Source organism: Carcharhinus amblyrhynchos, chromosome 25 (genome assembly GCF_965287045.1).
Source record: "Carcharhinus amblyrhynchos chromosome 25, sCarAmb.v2.hapA, whole genome shotgun sequence".
In the NCBI taxonomy this organism is placed as follows: domain Eukaryota; kingdom Metazoa; phylum Chordata; class Chondrichthyes; order Carcharhiniformes; family Carcharhinidae; genus Carcharhinus; species Carcharhinus amblyrhynchos.
In genome coordinates, this window is record NC_137348.1 from 29712572 (window position 1) to 29740539 (window position 27968).

A 27968-nucleotide genomic window follows, 5' to 3' on the forward strand; every position below is an offset into this window, starting at 1 on the left:
AAGTTTAAACAGAGTTACACAGTAGGGTTCTAGACCCGGAGCATGTTACAGAGATCGGAGGGATGTGCAAACAAGAATGATCATTTTAAAAATGGTGTTGCGTAACTAGATTTTAATACAACCATATATTAATAACCCTGTCACATCATGCTTACATTGGTGGCAGCTTCAACAATACACAGTTCAACAAAGTACTTTAAGTTGGCTGATTGTGTATATGTATATTAAAAGTTTAAAAAATTATGACATTATTTATGTGTTAAGCAATTCCCTATTGGCAAGGAATGTGAAATTCCACAGCTGTGGAGTCAACTGATCTCCTTAAAAGGGAGATGGACGTGGGAAGAATTGAGGGAGACTGCCTGTACCTGTTGTGAAGGTGGTTTGGATCACATTGCTTCGCTCTGATCCTGCGTAGGCCTGGAGTCTCACGTTGTATTTCACGGATGGAGCCAGCTGGCCCATGTCGTATGAGGTGTCTGCTGCTCCAACGTATTCGACTTTCTGTCGCACAATTTAAAATCAAAAGCCACTTTGTGAAAAGAACAGTTTACTTTGATGTTAAGTATATACACATGAACAGCACAAGATTTTATAAATCAGTAGAGACGTAATAAAAAAGTAGCCAAATACGCAAACCTGGCTTGTGTCACAGAAAAGATATCAAGTGGCCCCATATTTCTAACCACTGAGGAACAATTACAGGCCTTAAAGTTCCTCATGATATCTCCATTGTTACACTAAAATCTTGGGTGGAATTTTCCCAATAAATGGCCATGGATGGATGCTAACTTATTTGTCGTGGGCGACCCGCTGGCCAGCCCTGCTGTCCTGAAACCGGGCTGCCGTTTTCAAAGGGTGACCCGATCTCCACAATTTCTGCCCCGTCAGTGGTGAAAATTCAGAACTGTCCGGGTTACTTCCATCTCCATCCCTCCCTGATCACCTGGCAGGATTATCAATCATCTCAGCGCTCCGTTCCACAGCAGAAATTTCTGGCTTGAATTTGAGAATTGATCAAAGTACAGGAAGCAGAGATCAGGAATAAATGGGTCATTCTCGGGTTGGAAGATGAGTGATTAGTGAGTACCACAAGGATGAACGCTCAGGCCCCAGCGATTCAGTCTACGCCAATGACTCGGACGCGGGAATCCATTGTAATAGTTCCAAGCTTGCTGACGACACAAAACTAGGCGGGAATGTGAGTCACGAGGAGGATGCGGAGAGCTTTAAAGGGGATTTGGGATTTAGAACAGGCTAACGTTGAGTCTGCACCGAACACAATCCCACCCAGGCCCTACCCTCATATCGTACCCACTAATCCCTCGAAACCTCAGCTATCCTAGACACTAAGGGACAATTTCTTAGTGTGGCCAATCAACCTAACCTGCACATCTTTGGACTGTGGGAGGAACCCACTCAGACGCGAGGAGAATGTGCAAACTCCACGCAGACCGTGACCCGAGCCGAGAATCGAACCCAGGACGCTGGAGGTGTGAAGCGGCAGTGCTAACCACTGTGCTACTGCGCCGCCCAGTGTCGAAGGAAGTGTCAAAACGATGTCCTTGTTCCTAAGTCACTGAAAGCTAACGTGCAGTTGCCGCAAGCATTAGGAAGGCAAGTGGCCTTTATTGTAAGAGGTTTAGCGTGGAGGAGGAAAGAAGTCTTGCTGCAATTGTGTATCGCTTTGTGAGGTGAACGTGTACAGTTTGGTCTTTTGGCTAAGGGTGGATATACTTGGCCGTGGAGGAAGTACAACAAATGTTCACCAGACTGATCCCTGCGCTGGCAGGATTGACCTATGAGGAGAGACTGAACCTATATTCTCTTGAATTGAGATGAATTAACAGGTGATCTCATTGAAACTTACAAAATTCTTACCGAGCTCGACAGGATAGATGCAGGAAGAATGTTTCCTTTGGCTGGAGCGGGTGGTCTAGAACCAGGAGACTTAGGCTGTAATTTTCTGGCCGTTACTTTGGCAGGATCTTCCGGTCCCGCCGACGACGGAGGGTGCGAGCAGCAGGAAACCCCATTGACAACGGTGGGACTGGAAGATCCTGCTGACAGCTAATGGTGGGCTGCCTCTGTGGAGATGGGGGTGGAAAATCCTGTCCCGTCGTCTCAGAATAAGTGATAGGCCATTTAGGTTTGAGATTTGAGGAGGATCATTCATTGAATACATTTAAGACAGAAGTCAATAAATTTCTAGATACTTAAAGATATCAAGGGTTATGGGGATATTGTGGGAAAATAGTATTGAGGTTGAAGATTAGCCATGATCTAGTTGAAGGATGGAACAGGCTTGAGGGACTGAATGGCCTCCTTCTGCTCCTATTTTCTATGTTTGATGCACCCAAGTGTGAGAGATATACACAGAGGGAAGGAGGATTTTTTATATATAGGATTGTGAGGCTATGGAAGACATTAGCATAGTTGGACACAGATGCAAAGCCCGTATCCACATTTAAGAAGTGACTCAAGGAAAAGGGAACAAAGAGATAGGTGGCAGTCGTGTGGGATCAGGGCTACCAGCCGTGCAGAATGGACTGTTTCTGTGTTATAAAAGTCTAACAGTCTGAGATACTGAACATCCAGGCTTTTAATACAGGAGTCTACCCAATACTTTATCGCTTTCCCCTTTATTTTGGTGCTGAAAATTCTGCCTTGCTCTTTTCGATTCTCAACAGCAGTGAGTTGAATTTCACGCCTTCTCCAATTCCAGTGAATAAAGTCAACGTGAGCACAAGAATGGCGAACAGTCACTCCCGGCATTCAGTTCAAAGCGGGGCTTTACCTGTGCTCTTCCATCTTCAGATTCCACTGTCAGAATGTAGCCATCGATCCGAGCTTGTGGAGGCTTCCATGAAACAAGTGCGTCGCTTACTGTAATTTCCCCGACTCTCAGGTCCCTGGGCGGGTCAATGGCTTGAAGGGAATAAAAACAATATACGAGTTGAAATAATGAAAAGTGATTGCGCTTTGATCAGTGCATCTGAAAGTAATCTTTCTGAAATGCTCGCTGGCACGCCTTCCATATACAGTCCGACAGCCAAGAAAACTTTTAGTTCGTCGTCTAATCAACTGCCACTTGAAGTTAGTTTTTTAATGAGGGATTCGACCCGTGGTTCTGTACTTTCCAATTACGTTTATTTAGGATTTCTGTTAAATGGCCGCATTTTCTTTTCAATATTCTGGGAGGCAATTCCTTTTTGATTCCCCGTACACTCCGGGCAAAACTTTAGCTCTTACTGAATTTTACCAGTGCTGTTTTTAAAGTTTAAAGTTAATTATTACTGTCACAGGTAGGCTTACGTCAATGCTGCAATGGACTTACCGTGAAAATCCCCTAATTTCCACACTCTGGCACCCGTTCGGTTAAACTGAGGGAAAATTTAGCGTGTCCGAAACACTGGACTAGTACGTTTTTTTTGGGAATAGAGGGACATGTTCCCCAGAAGTGTAGGAAGTTTAGTAAAGTTGGGTAGCGTGGCTGCTGTAGGCTTGGAGGGCCGAAGGGCCTGTTCCTGTGCTGTAATTTTCTTTGTTCTTTTGTTCTTTTTCAGACTGAGGGAGGAAACAAGAGCATCCGGAGGAAAGCCACACAGACACAAGTAGAATGTCCAAACTCCACACAGCTGGGAATTGAACCCGTGTCCCTGGTGCTGTGAGGCAGCAGTGCTAACTCTGTGCCACGGTTGGCGTTCAAAGTGCAGGCTTCTTACGCTAAGCTACAAATCAAAGCAAACTGATATGCTGAGGCCAGTACGTGGGAGGAACACTTCAAGATCGCGGTGTTACTCCAACCCAGGCTTCTGGCACATCCCTGATTTCTTTCATTCTGTCACTGATAGCCTTGCCTTCAGCTGTCTGGGCCTTTAGTTCTTGAATTCCTTCCCTGAAGTTTTCCAGCTCTCAAACATCCTTTAAGTCACAATTTAAAACCAACCTCTTTGGCCCAAGCTTCGTCCAAATATCTCTCTAAATAGCTCAAACTCAAATGTTCTCTGTTACTACCTCTGTGCGGTGCCTTGGGATATTTTACTACCTTACAGGTGCTACAGAAATGCAATTTGTTGTGAGGGTGTTGGGAAAAGCAAGCAATACCCAGGGATTGCAGTGGTACTTTTGTAAATGCTCAACCCATTTATCAAGTAGCAGTCAGGTGGATTTCCTTGTCCCAATGGCCAAACAGCAGAACAGAACCCTGAGGTCTGCAGAATTGGTGTCACGGAATCATAGAATCCCTACAGTGCAGAAGGAGGCCACTCGGCCCATTGGGTCTGCACCAACCACGATCCCAACTAACCCCTATCTCCGTAGCCCCACTACTTACCCTGCTAGTCCCTCTGATGCTAAGTGGCAATTTAGCATGGCCAATCAACTTAACCAGTACATCTTTGGACTGTGAGAGAAACTGGAGCACCCGGAGGAAACCCACACAGACACAGAGAGAACGTACAGACTCCACACAGACAGTGACCCAAGGCCGGAATCGAACCCAGGTGCCTGTCACTGTGAAGTAGCAGTGCTAACCACTGTGCCAACGTGCCGCTCGAATATGCCACTAGCGTAGAGCGGGAGCATTAGACCAGGCTTGCTAAAAGTCAGCCATGGATTTATTTCAATATATTGTGAGATGAAGTTTAGTGGGGCTTTCTATCTGCTGTGCACGATACTGCGCTTCAGTATCTTCATTATTTTGGATTGGGACTAAGAGAAGTCCCACGAGTAACAAAGTTCTGAAATGATCAGGTGACCTGTGACTCCATGACGAGGGAGCCATAGAACCCTACAGTGCGGGAGGCAGCCATTTGGCCTATCGTGTCTGTACCGACTTTGTCAGAGTACCTTACCCAACCCCATACTATCCCTGTAACCCCGTACATTTACCGTGGCCAATCCACCTAACCAACGCATCTTTGGACACTCGGAGGCAAATCTTGCATGGCCAATCCCCCCGAACCAGCACATCTTTGGAGTGTGGGAGAGAACCAGAGCACCCTCGCTCACGGGCTTCCCTTAATCCCAATCCAAAATAACAAAGGTAGCACCAAGCTCAGCATCACGCATAGCAGACGGAAAATCCCACTAAACTTCATCTCAAAATGTAATATATTGAAATAAATCCCACACAGAGGCAGGGAAAACATGCAAACTCCACACAGTCACCCAGAACTGGAATTGAACCGGGCTCTCTGACTTTGTGAGGCAGCAGTGCTAATCACATTGCCGCTCTATAATTGGAAGCCTGGCGTGATGGCGGAATTGGAGGCCAATGGGCAGATAATGGGGTTTGAGCCCTCAGGAAAGTCAGTCGAGACCCTCAGGCTGACAAGTGAGGCGGGATAAACACTCTCACCTCTTGAATCCTCCGGATCGCTGCCTCAGTGAGGCAGCTGTGGCTAAGAAAACATGGGCGATTGGAGCGAAGTTGAAAAACTGAATGACTACGAGGCTTGTTGCCTGATTATCATATTTAACGTATCGACTTATTCTCCTTCCTTGGAGATTCTGGCCATTCACCCATTGTCTAACCTCCATTAAAACGACAAATGGGAGGGTTGAAGACAGGAAACTAATTTTTTCAGATTTTAATCACTCCCCTCACCTTGCACTCCCCTGCCTGCCCCCCCACCTCCAATTCAAACAAGCCTTTCCTACAGCAGTTTCTGCTTTTGCTTTAGATTTCCAGCCGCTGCAGTATTTTGCTTTTACTTCAGTATTGAATTTATTTAATACTATTTTGTCCCCTTAAAGTAAACAATCACATTCTGTTAGTTTTCCTAATTATTTGCTGTACCTGTATACCAGCCTTTTTGATTCATGCACCAGGACACCCAGATCCCTCTTCATCTCAGAGCTCTGCAATCACTCATCATTTAGATAATACATTTATTCTTCCTGCCAAAATGGACAATTTCACATTTACCCACATTATACTCCAACTGACAGATTTTTGTCCGTTTTTGTTCACTGCTCTCTCTGACCCCCGGGTACTCGTTCTCTGCTCTCTCTGGCCCCCGGGTCCTCGCTCACTGCTCTCTCTGACCCCCGGGTACTCGTTCACTGCTCTCTCTGGCCCCCCGGGCACTAATTCGCTGCTCTCTCTGGCCCCGGGTACTCGTTCACTGCTCTCTCTGGCCCCCCCGGGTACTCGCTCACTGCTCTCTCTGGCCCGGGTACTCGTTCACTGCTCTCTCTGGCCCCCCGGGCACTCATTCGCTGCTCTCTCTGGCCCCCCCGGGTACTCGTTCACTGCTCTCTCTGGCCCCCGGGTACTCGTTCTCTGCTCTCTCTGGCCCCGGGTATTCGTTCACTGCTCTCTCTGGCCCCCCCGGGTACTCGTTCACTGCTCTCTCTGGCCCCGGGTATTCGTTCACTGCTCTCTCTGGCCCCCCCGGGTACTCGTTCACTGCTCTCTCTGGCCCCCGGGTACTCGTTCTCTGCTCTCTCTGGCCCCGGGTATTCGTTCACTGCTCTCTCTGGCCCCCCCGGGTATTCGTTCACTGCTCTCTCTGGCCCCCGGGTACTCGTTCACTGCTCTCTCTGGCCCCCGGGTACTCGTTCTCTGCTCTCTCTGGCCCCGGGTATTCGTTCACTGCTCTCTCTGGCCCCCCCGGGTATTCGTTCACTGCTCTCTCTGGCCCCCGGGTCCTCGCTCACTGCTCTCTCTGGCCCCCGGGTACTCGTTCTCTGCTCTCTCTGGCCCCCGGGCACTCGTTCACTGCTCTCTCTGGCCCCCCCGGGTACTCGTTCACTGCTCTCTCTGGCCCCGGGTCCTCGCTCACTGCTCTCTCTGGCCCCCGGGTCCTCGCTCACTGCTCTCTCTGGCCCCCGGGTCCTCGCTCACTGCTCTCTCTGGCCCCCCCGGGTATTCGTTCACTGCTCTCTCTGGCCCCCCCGGGTACTCGTTCACTGCTCTCTCTGGCCCCGGGTCCTCGCTCACTGCTCTCTCTGGCCCCCGGGTCCTCGCTCACTGCTCTCTCTGGCCCCCCCGGGTACTCGCTCACTGCTCTCTCTGGCCCCCGGGTCCTCGCTCACTGCTCTCTCTGGCCCCCCGGGTACTCGTTCACTGCTCTCTCTGGCCCCGGGTCCTCGCTCACTGCTCTCTCTGGCCCCCGGGTACTCGTTCACTGCTCTCTCTGGCCCCGGGTCCTCGCTCACTGCTCTCTCTGGCCCCCGGGTCCTCGCTCACTGCTCTCTCTGGCCCCCCGGGTACTCGTTCACTGCTCTCTCTGGCCCCCGGGTACTCGCTCACTGCTCTCTCTGGCCCCCCGGGTACTCGTTCACTGCTCTCTCTGGCCCCCGGGTACTCGTTCACTGCTCTCTCTGGCCCCGGGTCCTCGCTCACTGCTCTCTCTACAATACTTGTCTGGACTGTACATCCTGAATCTCAAGAAGAAATGAATGACAGAAGTTTGCTGCCTCGCCCACCCAAGGCTCGTAAGATCCGCCTGAGGCCAACGGAGGATGCTGTTCTGCGAATCCCAGAATTGGGACGGACGCGCCGGTAAAATTCCGGCCGAAAACTCCAAGCGGACTGACAGAGGTGGATGATTCTTCGTTCACCTGCATCAGTGAGCGTTCTTTCACTTTGTGACTGGGAATCTGTCCACAGCATTGCACGGAATGAAAAGGAATGAACTGTGCAGTACACATTTACAGCAAATGACGTTACACCAATGAGTGCAGTCTGTTTGAAAGCTTGGCCTGGCAATGGCTGAACTCACCGGTGGTAAAAGTGGTGGAAGAGGCAGAGCTTTCGAGAGAGCCTTTCACGGCATGGATCCAGACAGTGTACAGGGTGCCGGGTAAAAGAGCACCGAGTTCAATATGTATCTGGTCTCTTGAAACTCGCTTTGTTATCGGAGAACCTGAAAAAGGAACATCGTCGTCAGGTTTCATTTAATTGAAATGCAGCTGCACATTTTCGCTTCAAAGCGGTAATTCAAACTTCTCTTTCAATTATGCATCAGGAAATTAAATTTAATTCTTGGGGCGGCACGGTGGCCAGCACTGCTGCTTCACAGTGCCAGAGATCTGCGTTCGATTCCTGGCTTGAGTCACTGTCTGTGTGGCGTCTGCACGTTCTCCCCATGTCTGCATGGGTTTCCTCCAGGTGCTTCCATTTCCTCCCACACTCCAAAGGTGTGCAGGTTAGGTGCATTGGCCATGCTAAATTCTCCCTCAGTGTACCCGAACAGGCGCTGGACTGTGGCGACTGGGGGGATTTTCACAGTTACTTCATTGCTGTGTTAATGTAAGCCTACTTGCGACACTAATAAATAAACTTTAAATTTTGTGTCAGTTCGGTTCAGTTATCAATCGGTAGCACCTTTGCCTCTGAGGCGGAAGGTTGTGTGTTCAAGTCGCACTTCAGAGATGTAAACACAAAAAACCTCGAGTGACCTGCTGGTGCGGCATTGTGGAAGTGCTGCGTTGTCGGAGGGCTGTCTTTCAGATGAGACATTAAGCCGAGGCCCTGCCTTGTCTGTCAGGTGGGCGTAAAACAAAACAAAAGGCACTATTTGAACAAAGAGCAGGAGAGTTCCACCTGGTCTCCCTGTTAATACTATCCCTCACCAGACTCCACTGAAATGAATTATCTGCCCGTTAACACACTGCTGGCTATGGGATCTTCCTGTGTGAAAATTGGTTGCCGTGTTTCATAGATTACAAATAGTGACTACTCTTCAAAAGTTGTAGACTGTAAAATACTTCATGATCTCATTGCTGTAAAAACGCAGGACTTCCTTTCAGAAACTCCTGGTCCAAATTCGATTATGGATATCGGCACATACTCTAGACTGACACCTCACTGAGGGGCAGCTGCGCTGTTGGAAGTGCTGTTTTACGGTTGAGAATGGGTGTAATAAGTTCAATGGCTCTATGTTAAGGAGAGCAGAGAGTTCTCTCAGTGTCTTGGCGACTATTCCTTTCACAACCTCCATGACTTGAATAGATAATGTGGTCATTTGCTTACTCTTGGGCAACTGAGTGTGAAAATTAGTTGTTACAAAACAACAGTTACTTCAAAAACATTCATTCATTGGGCTTTGTATCAAAAAGCACTCATAAAATCAACCCCAGCTTTTTTTATGAACTGTCATAAAACAATTTTCCATAGTGCAAGCTAAAGTTTTTTTAAGTTTATAGTTTATTAGTGTCACAAGTAGGCTTACGTTAAAGTGAAGTTACGTAAAGTTTTTAAAGTTTATTTATTAGTCAAAAGTAAGGCTTACATTAACACAGCAATGAAGTTACTGTGAAATTCCCCTCGTCGCCACAGTCCGGCGCCTGTTCGGATCAATGCACGTAACCAGCACGTCTTTCAGAACGTGGGAGGAAACCGGAGCACCCAGAGGAAACCCAGGCACACTTGGGGAGAACGTGCAGACTCTGCACAGACGGTGACCCAAGCCGGGAATCAAACACGGGTTCGTGGAGCTGTGAGGCAGCAGTGCTAAACACTGTGATACCGTGCCACCCTAAAATCTCTCCAAGACGCGATTGAGGTTCAATAGTAAATCTATACTTTAAGATGATTAACTGATTTGTCCTTACCACCCTCAGCACTGTACGTGAGGATATATTCATCTACCGCAGCGATAGTGGGCTTCCATTCCAACAGGCCTTCAGAATCTGTGACCTTTAAAACTCTTAATTGCGATGGACTGTCCAACTCTGTCAAATCAAGGGGGGAAAGAAGATCACAATATGTTACTTTCAAACCTAAGCAATCCAGATTCCTGAAAAATGGAATTATCATGTTGTTCCATTCGTTTTAAGAACACAATTCTTAAAATTTCTTTTTATTTTAACCATATTTATTCGGGATGAGTAACTGTTGAAGCGTGTGCTAACCGTTTGTACGTGCAACGGCAAAGTATGACTTTAAAGTTGTAATGATGTACTTTTACACACTTCAGTAGAAGCACAAAATAAGGAAACTGTACAGCAGTATAGCATCCACCTGGCTGCACCTAGCTCCCTACATACCTCCTGCCTAAAAGACGACGCCACCCTCTGCGGTGATTACCCACTCTCAGCCCCGTTTGATCCCTCAAGCTAGGTGACCCTTACTCTGCTGTGTTGCCCTTATAGGGACAATCACCACAAATGCGCAATTCAATATTCCATACTTCCAGAGTAAATTTATAATTCAATCCTCTCTAGAACATCAATCTATTCTCTAATCCCATGGTGCGAACTAGCAGAATAATAGTGATGAACTACTCCTCCCCAGAGGGAAAAATCAACATCTTTTGCCGTGCAATGTCTTGCCCTTGGGACACTAATGCGTACCTTAGTTATCTGAAAAGTCAGAGCCCTGCTTTCTATTTAGGTAGTGACAAAGAGTTTTATAGCACCAAAAGAGACCCTTTGGTCCATCATGTGTTTGCTGGCCATCAAGCTTCCATCTATTCTAATCCCATTTTTCAGCACTTGATCTGTAGCTTTGTATACTACGGGCTTCAAGTGCTCATTAAAGGCATCTTAAACCTTGAGGGTTCTTGCCTCCACCACCCTTTCAGGCAGCGAGAACGTTTGAGAAGGCTCATTATATGCTCCCGTAACAAATGGAAATCTTAGCTACCTCCTAATTTTGAATCCACACACTATTATCAGGGTGCTGTGACTGCAGTGGAGGTCCAGGGCTTTTCATGGTTCAGTTATCACTGGATTCTGTTTCACACGGAGCGACCTCTGCATATTGCTCACGCTTCTACGCTCAGCTGAGGTCGAGTCTACGCAGTTAGTTCTCCTCTGCAGACCTCCGTGCAGAATGAAAATGGCCAGGCTCCCTGAATTTAGAGGGCAAACATCTATCTTACGTGCCCTAACAGCAGAATGTTGGAGCTGTGCTTTCAAGGGTTATGTTGGTTGGAATGTTGGAAGCTGGTTTGGTTAGCACTGTGGCGTACAGCCAGCAGAAAAGGATCATGCCTCTGCAATTGATGGGATTAGTGCGATCTCAAAATGTTTGTGGGACAGTTCCTGGCATTATCTGATCTGAAAATAGAAGAAAGAGCGAGGCCTGGGGCTCACTTTGACTCAGTATGCGTTGTTGGAGATTCCCTGTCTGCTGGACCACAGACTGCTTACACTTCATCAGTTAGATTTACGATAAATGAAACTTCTTTACTGCCAGTCATTCAAACCATTAAACGTCAATATTTACTCAAGGTATTACTTCAACAGATGTGCCAAGAGCGATCCAATGGAGTGTGCTCGCTTGCACAATAAACATTTTAAGCTTTAGGCAAACAGTCACTAGTTTATAAATGACGTAGAACATAAGAACTAGGAGCAGGAGTAGGCCATCTGGCCCCTTGAGCCTGGTCTGTCATTCAATGAGATCATGGCTGATGTTTTTGGGGACTTAGCTCTACTTACCCACCCGCACACCATACTCCTTCGTTCTTTTCCTGTTCAAAAATTTATCTATCCTTGCCTTAAAAACATTCAATGAGGTAGCCTCAACTGCTTCACTGGACAGGGAATTCCACAGATTCACAACCCTTTGTGTGAAGAAGTTCTCCTCAACTCAGTCCTAAATCCGCTTCCCCTTATTCTGAGGCTATGCCCCCTAGTTCTAGTTTCACCTGCCAGTGGAAACAACTTCCCTGCTTCTATCTTATCTATTCCTTTCATAATCTTATATGTTTCTGTAAGATCTCCCCTCATTCTTCTGAATTCCAATGAGCTTAGCTCCAGTCTACCCAGTCTATCCTCATAAGCCAACCCCCCCAACTCCGGAATCAACCTAGTGAATCTCCTCTGCGCCCCCTCCAGTGCCTGTATATCCTCTCTCAAGTAAGGATATTGTGGAAGTTGAAATATTCAAATTGAAGTTTCAAGCCTCTTTGTACGGTCGTGGAAAATGTTTATCAGTTCACAGATCTTCAAAGGAGTCAGTGACTGTTATTTTGGCACGAACAGGCTAATCTCCATCAGCGTAGGCCCCATAACGTCCTGTTTTTTGGCTTCCACCAGTGGATGAGCGAGGCTAGATTTTTCCACAACAAATACCAAAGGCGAGATATGGGGATATGCTATGCAAATGAAGGATTAGCAGAAAGGGTGAAAAGTCAGGATTTAATTGGCGAATATGTTTGCAAATGAAAGATTAGAAAAAGTGCTTGTTTTTAATTTGCTGTAATTGACTATAATTGCTGGGTTGTTTGTCTGTAACTTCAAAAATACTTGCAGGACTACTGCAAAGTGGTTCTCCTCGTGCACTAGTCATTAAAGGCCTCACGTTGGATTATGCATGGTGCCGAGCGCTGTTCGTACTCAAGTTGACTAAGAGTGCCTGAGGTAAAACTTGCTGATCTTCCAGCTGAAAGAATTGTCCTCGACCGAGTGTTGCAGACTGGCACATTCCAAGGTCCAGGACTACGTGCTGAGGGACGGGCTGAAGCTTGGGGCAGCCGCCGCAAAGGCACAATGGGGAAAGGCCACACTGTAAGGCCTTTTAACGGAGGCAGACCGAGGGCCCAGGAACTGCAGAATACCCTCGACCTGCGTAACTGTGTGCCAATCTGAGCACTAACGGCACACAGAAATTTTTTGAGCCGTGTATATAGTTTTTTAAGTATTGAAATGTAATCATTGTAATTAGTACAAATATGTAAATATGGAGACATGGACATAGTTTTTTTTTAAGTACTGAAATGTTAAGTACTGAAATGTAGTCACTGTAGTTTTGGACAGATCTGCAAAAATGTTTTCATTCCGCATTGTTTTGCTACTCGAAGCCCTGTACATTGTAATAGTTTACTTGAGATTTTTATGAATAAAGTATATTTTTGGAAAAAAAAAGAGTGCCTGAGGTTTCTGGTACCCAGGATTTCTAACAATATGTACGGTCTACTCGGCTGTTGCTTTTTCCTGGTAGCTTACCTGTAAGCACTTCGGCTGAAATGGGCTCACTCTCCTCAAACCCTTTAACAGAGATGAGCTTGATGTTGTATTCAGTGGCTGGGGTCAGCTTCCGCAGTGTAACTTGGTTCTTGCTGCCATCAACTGTCACAGTCTTACTTGGACCTGTGAGTATTGGTATAGAATCATAGAATCTTACAGTATGAGGAAGGCCATTTGTCCATCATGTCTGTGCTGGCTCTTTGAAGGAGCTACACAACACCACCTCCCCCCACCCCTGACTTACTCCTTTCCCACAACTCTTGTAATTTTTTGATTTGATTATTGTCACATGTATTGGGATGCAGTGAAAAGTATTGTTTCTTGCGTGCTATACATACAAAGCATGCCATTCATAGAGTAAATGGGGGCGGGGGGGGAAGGAAAGGAGAGGCAGCAGAACGTAGTGTTACAGTCTTAGTTAGGGTGTACAAAAAGATTTCTCTCCCCTTCACATATTTATCCAATTCCCTTTTGAAAGTTACTGTTGAGTCTGTTTTTGCTATTATTTCAGGCAGTACAGGGGACAAGTTAATATTGTGCCCCTTGCAAAATCAAGTGAAAAATCCCAGAATTAGTGAAGATTTGGTGCAAATATCATGTTCTGATTGCTTTAAGAGACTTGGGCCCTTTTGGTTGATGGTGACTTTTCACCAAACTGTATTGGAAGTCCTCTACATTTTATTGTAAAGTTTTGATTTGATTTACTGTCACATGTATTAGTATACAGTGAAAGGTATTGTTTTTTGTGCGCTGTACGAAACATACTGTTCATAGAGATGGAAAGGAGAGGGTGCAGAATGTAGTGTTACAGTCATAGCAAGGGTGCAGAGAAAGATCTCAACTTAATATAACGTAGGTCCATTCAAAAGTCTAATGGCGGCAGGGAAGAAGCTGTTCTTGAGTCGATTGGCATGTGACCTCAGTCAATGATTGGATGTGGATTTACTTTATATTTGACACTGTGTGAAACAACGGTTCTGACAAGCCAATGCAACAACTTACCTCCATCAGTTGGCACGTAAATGATCTTGAAGTTGGTGACGTAGGTTCTGGGGAGCTCCCACCAGACTGTCACTGTGGTGTCGGTGACATCTTTAAACTGAATACCTTTAGGAGCTCCTAATCCTGTCAGAGAGAGTTGGAAAAGAAAGCCAAACTTATTTGAATCGAGTTCGATATGGACATGTTAACAGATCTGAGGAGAACCATGACAAGATGCAACATAGAATCACAGAGGTCTACAGCATGGAAACAAGCCCTTCGGCCCAACAGACCAGATTAATCAGTCAGAAACACGTGATAAATTGAATGTCTTGTTTTAGCAGAAATACAATATAGGATCTCATCTTAAATTATACGTAGCATTACTATAAGGTTGAAACAAAATATGATCACAAAAGTTCCAAACAAGAATAAGACAAAGCAAACTTTAGACAGTAAATTGCAATAAGAATCATGCATGGAAGGACAGTTTTTAAGAAGCCCACAATAATAAATCACTAACAATCACAATACAGAACAAAAGCCATGCATTTATATCGGAAGACTGAGAGCTTTGTCAGTCAGTTTAACGAACCCTAGTAGAGGTCAATCATCTCCATGAAAACGTGGCTGCTATTTTATGTCCATTTATTTGTAAACATGAGATATGTAAAATGCGACACTTTTCATCATTTAGATAAGCACTTGAAACACCATCGTCTGCAAAGCTACAAGCCAAGTGCTGGAAAACAGGACTGGGACGGATAGCTGTTTGATGGCCGGTGCAGACACAATGGCCGATAGCTCTCTGACGTCAATATTGTATTGCAGAACACTGCAAGTCCCACCACCAAACAAAAATGTTTGCCTAGCAAGTTGAATGAAGACAGCATTCTATAATTATCTTTATAATGGTTGGAATTCCCCGACCTCACCCGTGGTTGGGATTTTCCAGTTCCGTTGCTGCAAATGAAGATTTGGCTGAGCGCCAAATCCTCCATATTTGCTGGCAGCGGCGGCGGAGTGCGCGAGACTGGAGAATTACGGCCAGTATCTTTTTGGTTCGTACGTGGTTTTCAGATTCCTTTTCCTTCTCAAAGAAAGTACAAATCAATCGGCACTTGCATCAAACCAAGTCTCAATTGCAATGTTTCCCAGTGCAAGGAACAGGATGGTAAACGCACAGAATTGTGTACACAGCAGCTGCATAAACAGTTCTTGTAAATGAAACAAGATGGGAAATGTGTTCGTGATTATGAAAGGAAAGCAGAAGCAATTTCGTCCAGTCTAAGTGGAGGATCCAGGAGGTGTAGAGCCTTGGTGGTCCTGTGATACTTCACTGGCAACTCTGCACATGCACTGAAAGCCAAGACATTGCTGTTGCGTCAAAGAATGACCAAAAAAAAGCATGGCACGTTGACTAAAATATCCCTGCCGGAGAGCAAATTTATTCAAAGCATCCTGCAAAATAATAATAAGTGCGATAGCATCAAATGTGATCCTGGTACCAAACCACTGGTCTTTTAGTCAGTAGAACACAGGAATTCTTGACAAGAAAGCTTCAATCAATTACTGACAAATGAGAGAAGGTAAAAAATGAAAAACGGCTGTTCGATTCAAAGTCCACAAGTATTTGTGCAATTTGCACCATTATGCATTATGTTGATGGAAAGATCTGGGGAGAAAAAAGTCCTGAATCTTAATGCTAAATACAGAACTAAAGCTCCAGGACATTTGTTTATCTTCAACATCTCCTCCATTCAACCCAGACCTGTTCTGCCCCAAACACATCCCTGCCCCCCCCCACCAAGCAAGTGAGCGTAGCTTCCAAACAGCCATGTTATGCAACTAAAATCAGTCTTTTGTTAAAGAGAACATTAGGTGTTAACTCAGGACCTTCGCAAAAAACCTATTTCAAGGTTTCTATGTTGCCGCATAGCCACTCAAACTGAATCAGCTGCATGTTCTGGATGAAATCCTTTCCAGTTGATCTTGGTGCAGGGTGCAGTCCGCAGGCTCAAGAGCATGACCAAGCTGCTGAACTCTCTCTTTTAAATAATGCCACATCACTGCAGAATCAAATCTTCTTCAATGCAGTGTTAATGGTTTGTTAATTTTATTGTTAGGATACACAGGTGAAAAACATTATTTATTTGGGCAGCACAGTAGCACAGTGGTTAGCATTGCTGTCTCACAGTGCCAGAGACTTGGGTTCAATTCCAGCCTCGGGTGACTGTGTGGAGTTTGCATATTCTCCCCAGTTCTACGTGGGTTTCCTCTAGGGGCTCCAGTTTCCTCACAGTCCAAAGATGTGTGGGTTAGGTTGATTTGGCCATGCTAAATTGAGTGTCAGGGGGATTAGCAGGGTATATATGTGGGGTTATGGGAATAGAGCTTGGATCGGATTGTGGTTGGTGCAGACTCGATGGACTGAGTGGTCTCCTTCTGCGCTGTGGGGATTCTATGATTAAGTACTTTGAGCACGTATAAGTGGGCAAAAAGTTTGTTGGGTTTAGTTTTGCTCAAAAATAGCCGATGATTGGGACATTGGTTGAGGAGAGCTAGAAGGAATTAAGTCAATAAACTCTCCTAATGTCTTGACGGAATTCTCATGCCTCCCGCCAAGTGTTTCTCAGTGATGTTCATCAGTGGTGGGATTCCCCACCGCTGTCAAAGGGATTTTCCACTGATGGCACCCCACACTGCCATGAAACCTACGGGACGGTTTGCACTGCTGGTGGGACCAGAGAATTCCACCAGTGAGAACGATTGGAGAATTTCCCCATAGGCTTTGACTTCACCAGCTTATGGGATCATTAGATAGACTTCGGGCTTTTACTCTCAGCAACTATGCTTCTTGTTCTGTGTGCGTTTCCTGCTTGATACAACTGCCCCACCTCCTGCTCCACAGAAAATACTGCTAGCTGACGATGCACTGGAGAAGTCTATCGGTTGGAGCAAGAAAGGTGGCAGAAGGAAATCCTAAAGGGGGGAAAATTATAGCAATAGAAATATTTATGAGTAAGGGTTAGGAAAGCAAGATGCACTCTCTGGGCTTGTCGATAGCCCCCGGAAAACAAATAAGAAAGTTAAACCTGGAGAAAAATCACTTGTTAATGAGAATGTGAAAGAGGAATGACTATATAGAGTCTGTCAAAAAATACAGCAATACCTGTGGCTGCTTTGGTATTTATTGGCTGTGAGTGTCGTCCCTCTGCAACGCCAACCAGGGAAATATCATACTCAGTACCATCAGGCAGGCCTGTGATGCTAGTCGTTCGCAAGTCACCTGACACTGTATAATCCAGAGGAGCAGATTCCTTTCTGGAATCCCTAATTCTAATATTAAAGTAATCAAAGTCATTCTCATCTGTTGTCCAAGAAAGCGTGAAGCCATCCGAGGTAACATCAGAAACTGCTAAGTTGTCCACTTCAGGCTCGGCCTCTGGGGGAGAAACAAGTTACGTGAGATCTTGCTTTCCTTTTCTCGGATCAATTATAGATCATAACTTTTCTTGTTAATGTTAATTTCTCGAGGTTAAAAGCGGTTTCTCTGTAAGGACAGTAAAAGATAATGAAAGCAAATGGTTTTCCGACTTAAAAGTGACTTGTTCGCAGATGTGTTAGTGTATTTTCCAAAATTTGTGGAATTATTTTACTGGCATATCTATCGGTTTGGTTAACAATCTGGAATCGAGAAAAGAAGTCATAAACCTAAAATGTAATTGAGTTATTAATTGCACACGCAGCAAATCTAAAAGGAAGAAAGACTGCCTCATGGCTGTTTGCACCACCTCTCTGCTGTGGTTGAATCTGGGTTGATTCCAGTTCTGACCTGGTTCCATCCAACCCTGATTCAGTCCACTTGCTACAGAAAGAGTCCGGGCTTATTGAAAATGGCGATCAACCCAAGCGACAGCGTTAAGAGGAAGATGAGACACGTACAGAGGGACGGAGAATTAACGACGACAAAAGGCAAAGGATATTCATTACATCTCGTACAAGCACTGGTTGAACATCATCACGAGATCATTGTACGCAAGCAATATCAAAACCAAAGAAAGCATCAAGTAGGGTTTCAGACATACAAAATAAATACTTTGGTTATTGAAAACAAGAGGGATTACAAACAAATATTTAACTATAACCATATGCAGTTATATTGTCCCAATACAAAACACACAGGGGCTGGAAGAATATTGTAATTAGTACGTCCGTGACGAGGTAATAGAATTCGGTCATCACAAGAAAATAAACATAGCACGTGAGAACATTGAACACGTTATCAGTCAGCATTTTCCACATGAATCCCTTATTTCAGGGATTACGCCCAGTGCATTCTAAAGAGACAGATAAAAAGGTTAGACACAATCTGACAAAAGTTAAAAGCCAGCATTCTGATTTGAAGCCATGTTTCACGAGAAGACTGCAACGACGATTGAGCGATTGGAAACGGCCATGCATAAACATAAAGGTTGCATTTTCAGCAGGCCTTCAACTTAATTCGGACCGTTCTTCTCAATGTGACACAAGTCATCGTTGAAAAGTCATCTGAGAACGTTGGTCTGCTGTATTGACCAGTAGGAACCTTTTCTTTCGCTCTTGTCGAGACGAGAAATTAGGGGGAAATTGAACATTTTTTCCACTCTCGGCTTGTGTCAGCCTCAAGTAGGAATGAGACTCAAAAGGGCAAAGTGAAGTCTCTATATTGCCACTGACCCTAACCTCAGAATATGTTTACAGTGCCACTGTGTCACTTGCTGGTTTCACACCACATCGGCTTCACTTAAATGCTCAAATAAGGAGAGATGGTGTTGAGCTCAGGTTCATTAGCAACTAGATCGAGATGCCCAAAAATCAATTCGCACATTAAATGTTTTATTAAAAACTGCTCCATCCCTTGTGTAGAAATTGATGCTAGCCACGCGAACCAAAATCTAGGCTCATTTCACATCAAGTGCAGTGTGCGTGTTTAATCTCTTTACTTCCTACAGAGGGTAAAACCCATGTCCATCAGCAGCAAATCAGTCGCTAACTGTTGAACTTTCGGTCAAAATTGGGACAGTGCAAATGTAAGCTCTGCTGCTCTGGGCAGCACGGTGGCACACTGGTTAGCACTGCTACCTCACAGCGCTAGGGACCCGGGTTCGAATCCTGGCCTCGGATCACTGCCTGTGTGGAGTTTGCACATTCTCCCTGTGTCAGCGTGGGTTTCCTCCGGGTGCTCTGTTTTTCCTCCCATAATTCAAAGATGTGCGAGTTGGGTTGATTGACAATGCTAAACTATCCCTTAGTGTCAGGGAGACTAGCTAGGGTAAATGCCTGGTTTTGTGGGGATGGGGCCTGGGTGGGATTGTGGTCGGTGCAGACTTGATAGGCTGAATGGCCTCATTCTGCACTGTAGAATTCTATGATTCTCTTTGTGAAGACTTGTTTCCTCACCTCCCTGATGCTTTTATTTGGCTCAAAATTTAGAAAAAAAAAATCTTGCTATTATTTTCCAAGCCATCAGAAAATAAAAAGTGGCCCAGTGAAAAATTGTCTGCCGATTTGCTACATCGATTTCACACTGCTGGTGTAGAACGATTCCCCACCTTCAGTAACTTTGAAGCTATTTCACAATGTTAATTTTTTTAAAATAAGATTTTAATGTAATTTTACTTTGCACTTGATATAATGCAAAACGACTGTTTCGCCCCTGGACCCTTTTCCTTAAGACTTATTTAAATTGTTTAATTCTGAAAAAAACAGTACAAACAGCCATTGATCGGAAGACTAGTGAATGCTCTGAACCTGAATAAAGTGTGAGGTGAGTTAATGTGTTATTTAGAAATAAGAACAATATTTCTTGTCAATGAAGACACACACACACACACACACGCACACACACACACACCCACGTGTACACAAATACGAACAAACAAGCAACAGAGACCTCAGTTAAGTAAAAATACCTGTTGCCGTCTTAGTATATAGGGGCTTAGAGCGCTGGTCACTGGCTACACCATAGACATTAATATCATAACCAATCCCAGTGATCAGGCCTGTGATGTTAATGGAGTGACGATGTCCTGACACTGTGTGTTCCATTGGTTCCAACAACCTGCCAGAATCTCTAACCACTATAACAAAACTTTCATAGGCGCCATCCGTTGCGTTCCATGAGACTTTGAATCCATAAGAGTTTATGTGTGAAACCACTAGGTTTTCCATTTTGGGCTTTTCCTCTGGAGAAACAGGGAATTATTTTAGGAAGAACATTATAAGTGAACGGAAGCTGTCATTATTCATGCTTTAGCTACAGCTCTTTGCAAACACTACCAAGCTATGACTTCACAGTTATTGACTTAAATTTATGAACTTATTCAGCAAGCACACTTTACAGATTCATACACATGGCCATTTACTAAATGCCTAAAATGAAGACACTAGTTAACGTAAAGTGTAAGGATAACAGCTACCAAAAAAAATTTTACGTTATGAGGGAGATCGTTAACTGAAGCAACTCCTTTTCAGCTCAATGAGAAGGGAACATTTTGAACAAGATACTTGGGCTCTCAATAGATGCTGTATCACCCGAGATATACATACCCTCGATGCCTGAGTTAGCTGATTTCAGCCAGGCCCCCAAATGGGTAGTACATTTGCTCTTAGTGTTCCGAGACTAGGAAGAGATAAACAAAATAATCAGCCAAAGCTCCCACTCTATTGCTATCCAGTGGAAGCGGACTTGTGTGGACGTCAATGAGCTTAGGGTCAGACTTGCATACGTGGTGTCTCCCAAAGTCAGCCAGCCAATATACTTTGGTACACACATGAGAAGTGGCTATGTTAAGGGACTGTCAGGGCTCATGGAATCGTATGTCAATATGGGTCATTTCACTTAGGAGAGGCAAGGCTGAAAAGCAAAAGGAACCCAAATGGCTCATGCATGACCTGATAATATAAGCGAGTAGGAAAATATTGCACAGAGATTAAAAGGTGCATGAACTCTCATCAGTAGGTCCATCTTGTGCTTTGTATCAGGGTAGTTACGTCAACATGATTTCAGTATGGAGCAGCAACGAGTTAAGCCTATATTTAAAAGTTGCAAGCTGATTTCAGCAGGAGGCCAGTGGAATATTCTGAAGAGTGAATATAAAAATCTATTCTGTGACTTAACTACAAAGTAACAATAGGAAATTTGTCACACTCGAAGCAATTTCGTTCGATTATAACTGCCATTGATGATTATCATCAAACATTGCACACAAAGGTTGGTTTCTAAGTTATTGATAGACTCATAGAAGATAAGGGGTACACACAATGTATGCAACTTAAAAGTATTTTCACAAAGAGCATGCATAACACATGCAAAGATATGATATTAAAGGGTGGTTAAGTGCTGCATATTATTTCTTTACATCTGCCATTAGTATTTAACAAGAAGCCTGAAGATAATTTTAATTAGCTTAGTTATTTTCTCTTCCCTTACATGGCTTCTTACAGTTTTTTTTAGGGACAGAACAGACATGTGGGCCAAATGGCTTCATCTGTGCTCTAAATTCTATGATCTAATTGTTCGTTATCATCCTTGAATCTTCCAATATTGAGTGAACCAACTGATCACAAGGCAGCACGGTGACACAGTGGTTAGCACTGCTGCCTCTCAGTGCCAGGGACCCAGGTTCGACCTTTGGTTTAGATGACTGTCTGCATGTTCTCCCCGCGTCTGCGTGGGTTTCCTCCGTGTGCTCCAGTTTCCTCCCGCAGTCTGAAAGACTGTGCTAGTTAGGTGCATTGACCGTGTAAAATTCTCCCCCGGTGTAGCCGAATAAGCGCCAGAGTGTGGTGACTGGGGGATTTTCACAGCAACTTAAATGCAGTGGTAATGTAAAACTACCTGTGACACTAATAAATGAACTTTAAACAAAAGCGCAACTTTAATTTTTGGCCTAATTTCCAGTACCTCACAATTCATTTCGTGGAACTGAGGAGAAGACAGTACCAGCAATCAGTTATTGTTATTTCAGAAGGAGCCTGCGCCCATGTGATGAACTCAAATATCTAATCGATCAGCGAGAGCAGTAATTGGTGTCTCAGTGTTTTGTCATCATTTAAAGGAATGCCATTCCTCAATTTTAATTGCTTTTTATCATTGTTTACATGGGAATTTAAATTCACTGATCATTTCATAACTTGCCTCCTATTTGTATAATACTGACAATTACCAAAGTGTGATCTGTCCACCTACTGTACTCTCAATAAGGGATTTAAAACTGTTTTCTCAGTTTGAACAACAGGAGGAATCATAATACAGGCATAAGAAAAACAAGTGGAAATCCAACATTAAAGTAGCGGCTGTCGGAACTACAAAGATCGGTCAGAGTGCACCCAGGAATTATCCCACAGGGCAACTTCTCGAACATCTCACATGCAACGAGCTCCACTTGCCAGTTGTAGGTAAGCGAGATCTATTTGGATGCAAGTTTTTAAAAAGTCCCAACTTTGAGACCCTTTTTCTCCTCAATCATTCCAGTGCCAAATGAGTTAGAATGCAAGTTTATTCCCAAGGGACACAAGAACAAAGGGCTGTGGAATCCCTAGCAATGCCCATTTGTGTGAACTAAAAATCAGCTTTCATATTCAAGATTAAATGCAGCAATCCAATGTTACCAAGTCTCAACTTGGAAAAGGCTGTAGATGTGAAGCTTAAAAGGCAATAAGAAAAGCATATGGATGGATTTTACCGTTCTGTTGATGTGGTAAAGCAGGTGATGAGGAGTTGGCAGTCTGCCTTCTATCTACCCTGATTTTTATATGAGCTTGTGTTTCACAATCACCTGCTTCTTATTATCCCACAAAATTGTATACTCCGTAATCTGATCATTGTAAAACTGTTCTACACACTTCCATGATCTGGTTTTATTTCTGTAGTGAGTGAAACTGGTGCAAGCTGGCTGCATAAAACAGGCTCATTACAAACCAACTGGTGATTTTGCATCATGCCAGAACTTCTTTCCCCCAGTGTTCACAGAACCATAGTTTAAAGACCTTTTGGAGAATCTTTTCTAGTCTCGCTGCTCCTTTTCCTTGAAATTAAAAATCTTGACGATAGTCTCCGACAAAAATGGAAAATAAAATCTAGCACAGCTATACCAAGCTATCAATTTAGTACAAGCGTGTTTTGCACAGTTGAGTTAGATTAGTTTCATCCCCATTATCTTTAACAGACTTTCTTTGGCTTGCCTTAAGTGCAATTTTAGTTAGATATGAAGTTTTCAAATACTGGTCAGGTACTTGGGTTATGACTAACCTTGCCAGGATTTTTTTTTTACATTCATTCATGGGACATGGGCATCGTTGGCTGGACAGCATTTGTTGCCCATCCCTAGTTGCTCTTGAATTGAATGGCTTGCTAGGCAATTTTAGAGGGCAGTTGAGAGTCAACCACACTGCTGTGGTTCTGGAGTCACACCAGGCCAGACCAGGTAAGGATGGCAGATTTCCTTCTCTAAAGAACAGTAGTTAGCCAAATGGGTGTTTCCAATAGTAGACAATGGTTTCATGGTCATCAGTAGATCCTCAATTCCAGTTTTTTTTTATTGAATTCAAATTCCACCATTTACCATGGTGGGATTTGAACCGGGTTCCCAGAACATTAACTAAGTTTCTGAATTAATAGTCCAGCGATAATACCAATATGCCATCGCCTCCCCTTCTGGTGGCATTTGCTCTTTGCATCCTGTCACTGTCAACATTATGTTCTATGTGTTTCCTATTATTGCTTATAAAGTACAGAAGTAGCTAACCCAACCTACACCTTTGGGTTGCAGATGTTTCCAAGTGGATAAGGTAGACTTGAAGGAATGGAAGGGAGAAGTTAGTGAATGAAGCATGCCACAAAAGGAGCAAAGCCTCTTTCCAGGCATACTGGAGGTGTTAGTATGTAGTTAGCTGCATTATTACAACTAGAGACAGTTGTCTTTCATCTTGAAAAGGAAAGTTATCCTAGCAGTAGTAAAATGAATCTGTTAGAGCAGGTGCCTTTTTTTTGCTTTATGCAAGTGGTAATACCTGTAGCAGCAACAGCAGTAAGAGGTGGTGTGCGCCAGCCTTGAATTACACCGGTGACATTAATTTGGTATCCAGTGCCTTCGACTAGACCTGAGATGTCAGTAGTTCGCGTTTTGCCTGACAGAGCTTGCTGTACCGGATCAAGCGAGCTGTCAAAATCTCTAATGTCTATGACAAAATAATCAAATGCCTCATCTTCTGCTGTCCAAGAGAGCGTGAAGCCTTCTGAGGTAATATCTGAAACAACTAGGTTACCAAGTTCAGCTTCTTCTTCTAAGGGAAGGAACGTTCAGGGAGATATTTAGTTTTGTCACACTTCCATGTGAAAATACCATGTTCCTGCTCGATAAAATCTGAATTGTAACTTCAACAGGAGTTGGTAGTAACTTAACACAAAATACATGAACGTAAGTTAATCAGTAACAGTAATACACTATAGCAGAATTACTGACCCTCCCAGAAAAAATAAATCTCAATCATCAAATCAGGTGGACAAAATAAACCACTTACTTTAATTTAATTTTAATTTGAACAAATGATATTAATTAATAATTAATTGCGAACGGCTTTAATCTCAATAGATGCTTAACAGAACGAGTGACACAAAGGCAAAACATCTTTTAATCTCTCTTGCAACAAACAGAAGGAAATGATTAAACTGAAAAAAAAACTATAAATGCAAGTATGCACCGGTTGAGTGGAGTTGTTCATTTATTTGCCAGCTGCCCGAAAACACGTAATATAAAAACGATGCTTGGATTGCTAAGGCAATAAAACTGAATTAGCCACTTAACAGGAGCTCAAAAGCTTTTTTTAAAAATGTTTTTTTTAAATGGTGCCACAGCCATTTTCGGCTAATGGCACTTCATCTGCTCTGAGTTGCTAAATAATATACAGCTAGTAACTAAGCAAGCGTGGAGTGCTAAAGATAGGTCAGGAAATTCTGAAACAGGATTTTGACTCAAAGTGCTTGCTCTGCTGCTGCCAATATTTTACTGCTCTCCACAGACTCCCAAATCCACTCTGAAATCCAGGATTCAAATATATTCCGAGTCACCAGAGTTCAAAATAGCCTGAGATTTATTCATTTTTAAAGTATTTAACAATTGATTTATTTTTTTAAACAGAATTTTAGCTTCTCCTGCATTACTGGGGGAGAGATCTCTTTTTAAAAAAAAAGTTTCATAATAAACATGAAACTCCCCACTGTTCAAAAGAGTTTGGATGCATCCTCAAAATAAATTGGGCTAGACAATAGTTATCCTGAAACCTAGAATGGGCTACTTAGCCAGACTTGGATTTGATGCCATCAAGGACCAGCCTGAGACTCCTTTGCTTTATTTGCTACTGTTATGAAAATGTGCCCACTGGTTCTTGTCATAAGCTGAGCAGCAAAAGATGATGCAAAACTCGGCCACTTTTAAAATGCTGCCCTGCTTCTCGTTCAGAGGCAGCAGGAAATTCCGATGAAAAGTTGCACTCAAAACGCTGAACCATCTTTGTTTATCACATGCTGACCTACTTACGTGCTCTGCCTTTCTGATTTCTGGCGTTTACACCTTTGTCTCTCTTCCACCCCCCTCCCCCCTGTTTATGTACTCAATAGATTCAAATTCGCTGCATCACATCCAAAAAAGGGTCGTAAAACTCAATTAAAAAATGTGAGGGGGGGGGAACCGAGAAAACGTGGACCACCCTCATCACTTTTCATGACTAATTCACGTTGAGCTTCATTGCCTTCAGCAAACACACAAAAAATTAATTCGGCCATGCTACCTATCACTGCCACGAACGTGATAAAAACAAACAAAAACATATTTCCGTAACTGGCAACTGGGATGCAATATCAAGCTGAGTTGCTACAGGCAAAAGGTCAATAGATGTTTACCAATGAAACACCGTCATTGATACTGAAAATAACTGTAAGATGACAAAATTCCAGTGGAGCTACATTTGTTCAGGTATTATTGCTTAAAGTTGCGTTCATCACTTTTGTCCAGTTACACACAAATGGGTGCCTCAAATATAGGGTTCTGATTTCCTGACTATGGTGTCATTTCAGTAGTCAATGCCATTAATACAGTTGCAAATTTGACTGAAATGCATTTAAGAGGAAAATGTTGGTAGATTCTAAAAACAAATTAATAAGCAACAATGTTTGGGATTGGAATTCTTAATGAATGTAGTGGGGGCACTCTGAAGTCTTTTTTTTAAATGCCAGATCCTGCTACTTTTAGCCCAAGCCTGTAATAATTTGTTTCCACACTTCCTGGGTAAGTGCAACCATCATTCTCCGAGATTCATAATGGAGTTCCTGTAGGATCTTGGGAATTATCAAAACAGCTGGACAGAGTTAATCAAACAAGTGGAAAACCCCAGCATTTCATCTGCTTACAGTTATTATCCCAAGCTGGAAGCAAAGTTAAATTAAAAAAAATTCTCTGCTCAGCTGAATTTCAGCCAGAAGCTTTCAGAACTCAGACTATGACCTTCATATGGTCTGTCACGGAAATGTAGGCGAAATGTAAAAAATTGACGCTGAAGTGGCTTCCATATCAAGCACAGTGGCCTTTCCTCACGACAATGATGTGGACAAAGTCTCTGTCACCAAAGTCATTGAAAAGGGCATTTTGTCCTGAGTTGACAAGGGGACCATAGCATTATACAAAAGCTCGACCGTATCACTGCCTGATTACTGTGCAGGCCTTCAAACAATTGTATAGACACTACTATTGATATGTGCCCCGCAATGCAAATTGTCAATGTGACGCAGGACATGCTACTGCGTGATTAATACAAGGCACTTGTTAAACATAAAAGCATTTCAAGATACTTTGTGCAAAACTGAAGATTATGAGATAGAATTTGCTGGAAAAGAAATGAGTTTAAAGGGCTGCTATTATTAATGCAGAAGTTGTCCAATGGTGCGTGGTGAGGAAGAATACTCTGCAAGTTGCCAATTGCCATAAATTGCTGGATGACGTGCTAGCTGTTAGTCTTAGGAAAATGGCATGTCACATTTAAACCATGTGAATTTTGAGAAATTGCAGCATTTGTGCTTTCATTATGAAATAACACCAACACAGAATGTCAGGGCTGGTACTGAATAATGGAAGGCCCCTTTAAACAACAACCCTTATGTTCCTGTAATGAAATTCAAACTGTCTGTCTCAGAAAAGGAACAACTAAAGCTGTGAATTCTCTATCTTTCACTTTCCCTTTCTGTCCTGATGTGAGGAGAAGAAATTTCTCCTCACATCAGTCCTAAGAGATTTACCCCTTATCCTCAAACTATGACCCTAGTTCTGGACTCCCAAGATAGACCGTTGGTTCTGGCATTCGCCAACATCTCAAGTGCCCATTTACCCTGATGTAACATTGGTGGTTTGTGCCACCAGCAATTTGGGGTGCAACAGTTTATTTCAGCTGAAGCAGGAAGGAAACAGCCTAACTTGTGGGGCATGCTGCGAGAAGCCCCAATCCAGCAAATTCTGAGCGTTTATAGCAAGCCACAAATGATCGACAAAATCCAAAGAAGCAAACTATAAATCAGCACATTGTTATGTATTAGAGGAGCATTGTTTTCTCTTGTTCCAACACTAATATCATAAACAGAATCTGTTAGTGAAAGAAATAGCGTATTGCTTAAAAAAAAGAGACATGCTATCAAAGCTTTTCATCGTGCACTCATCAGGACAGCTACGCAATATAAATCAACGGTAAAGGGAATAACAATTTATACTGTATGGGAAGAGAGTGCTGATTTGTAAGTGGACTCCGAATGGTTGAGACATTGCCTATGGAGGATGCAGCTGACAACAGTTAGCAGTCAACTGCCAAGCTTTGGTTTCAAATTCAAACCAGGTCAGTCGACTGATTGGTGAAGGCATTTCTATGGCAATGTATCAGAGAATGGCTGCCCCCATTCTGGGAGCTTTTGTTTAGTTGGAAAAGGCATAATGTGTGAATATGCTCCTTCTGTCTATAAGATCTACAGCAGT

The 27968-nt window shown here is 43.7% G+C and overlaps 1 protein-coding gene across 1 annotated transcript in view; it reads right to left on the reverse strand.

Moving 5' to 3' along the window:
* LOC145358118 (tenascin-like) overlaps positions 1–27968 on the reverse strand; it is a 141776-nt gene that overhangs the window by 9513 nt on the left and 104295 nt on the right. Inside the window, exons 16-23 of the mRNA XM_080211792.1 lie at positions 17084–17356; positions 13933–14055; positions 12910–13053; positions 9568–9687; positions 7734–7877; positions 2798–2928; positions 369–504; positions 156–205 (exon numbers count right to left, since the gene is read on the reverse strand). Of these exons, the coding sequence (XP_080067918.1) occupies positions 156–205; positions 369–504; positions 2798–2928; positions 7734–7877; positions 9568–9687; positions 12910–13053; positions 13933–14055; positions 17084–17356 (1121 nt within the window). The remainder of the gene's footprint in view (positions 1–155; positions 206–368; positions 505–2797; positions 2929–7733; positions 7878–9567; positions 9688–12909; positions 13054–13932; positions 14056–17083; positions 17357–27968) is intronic.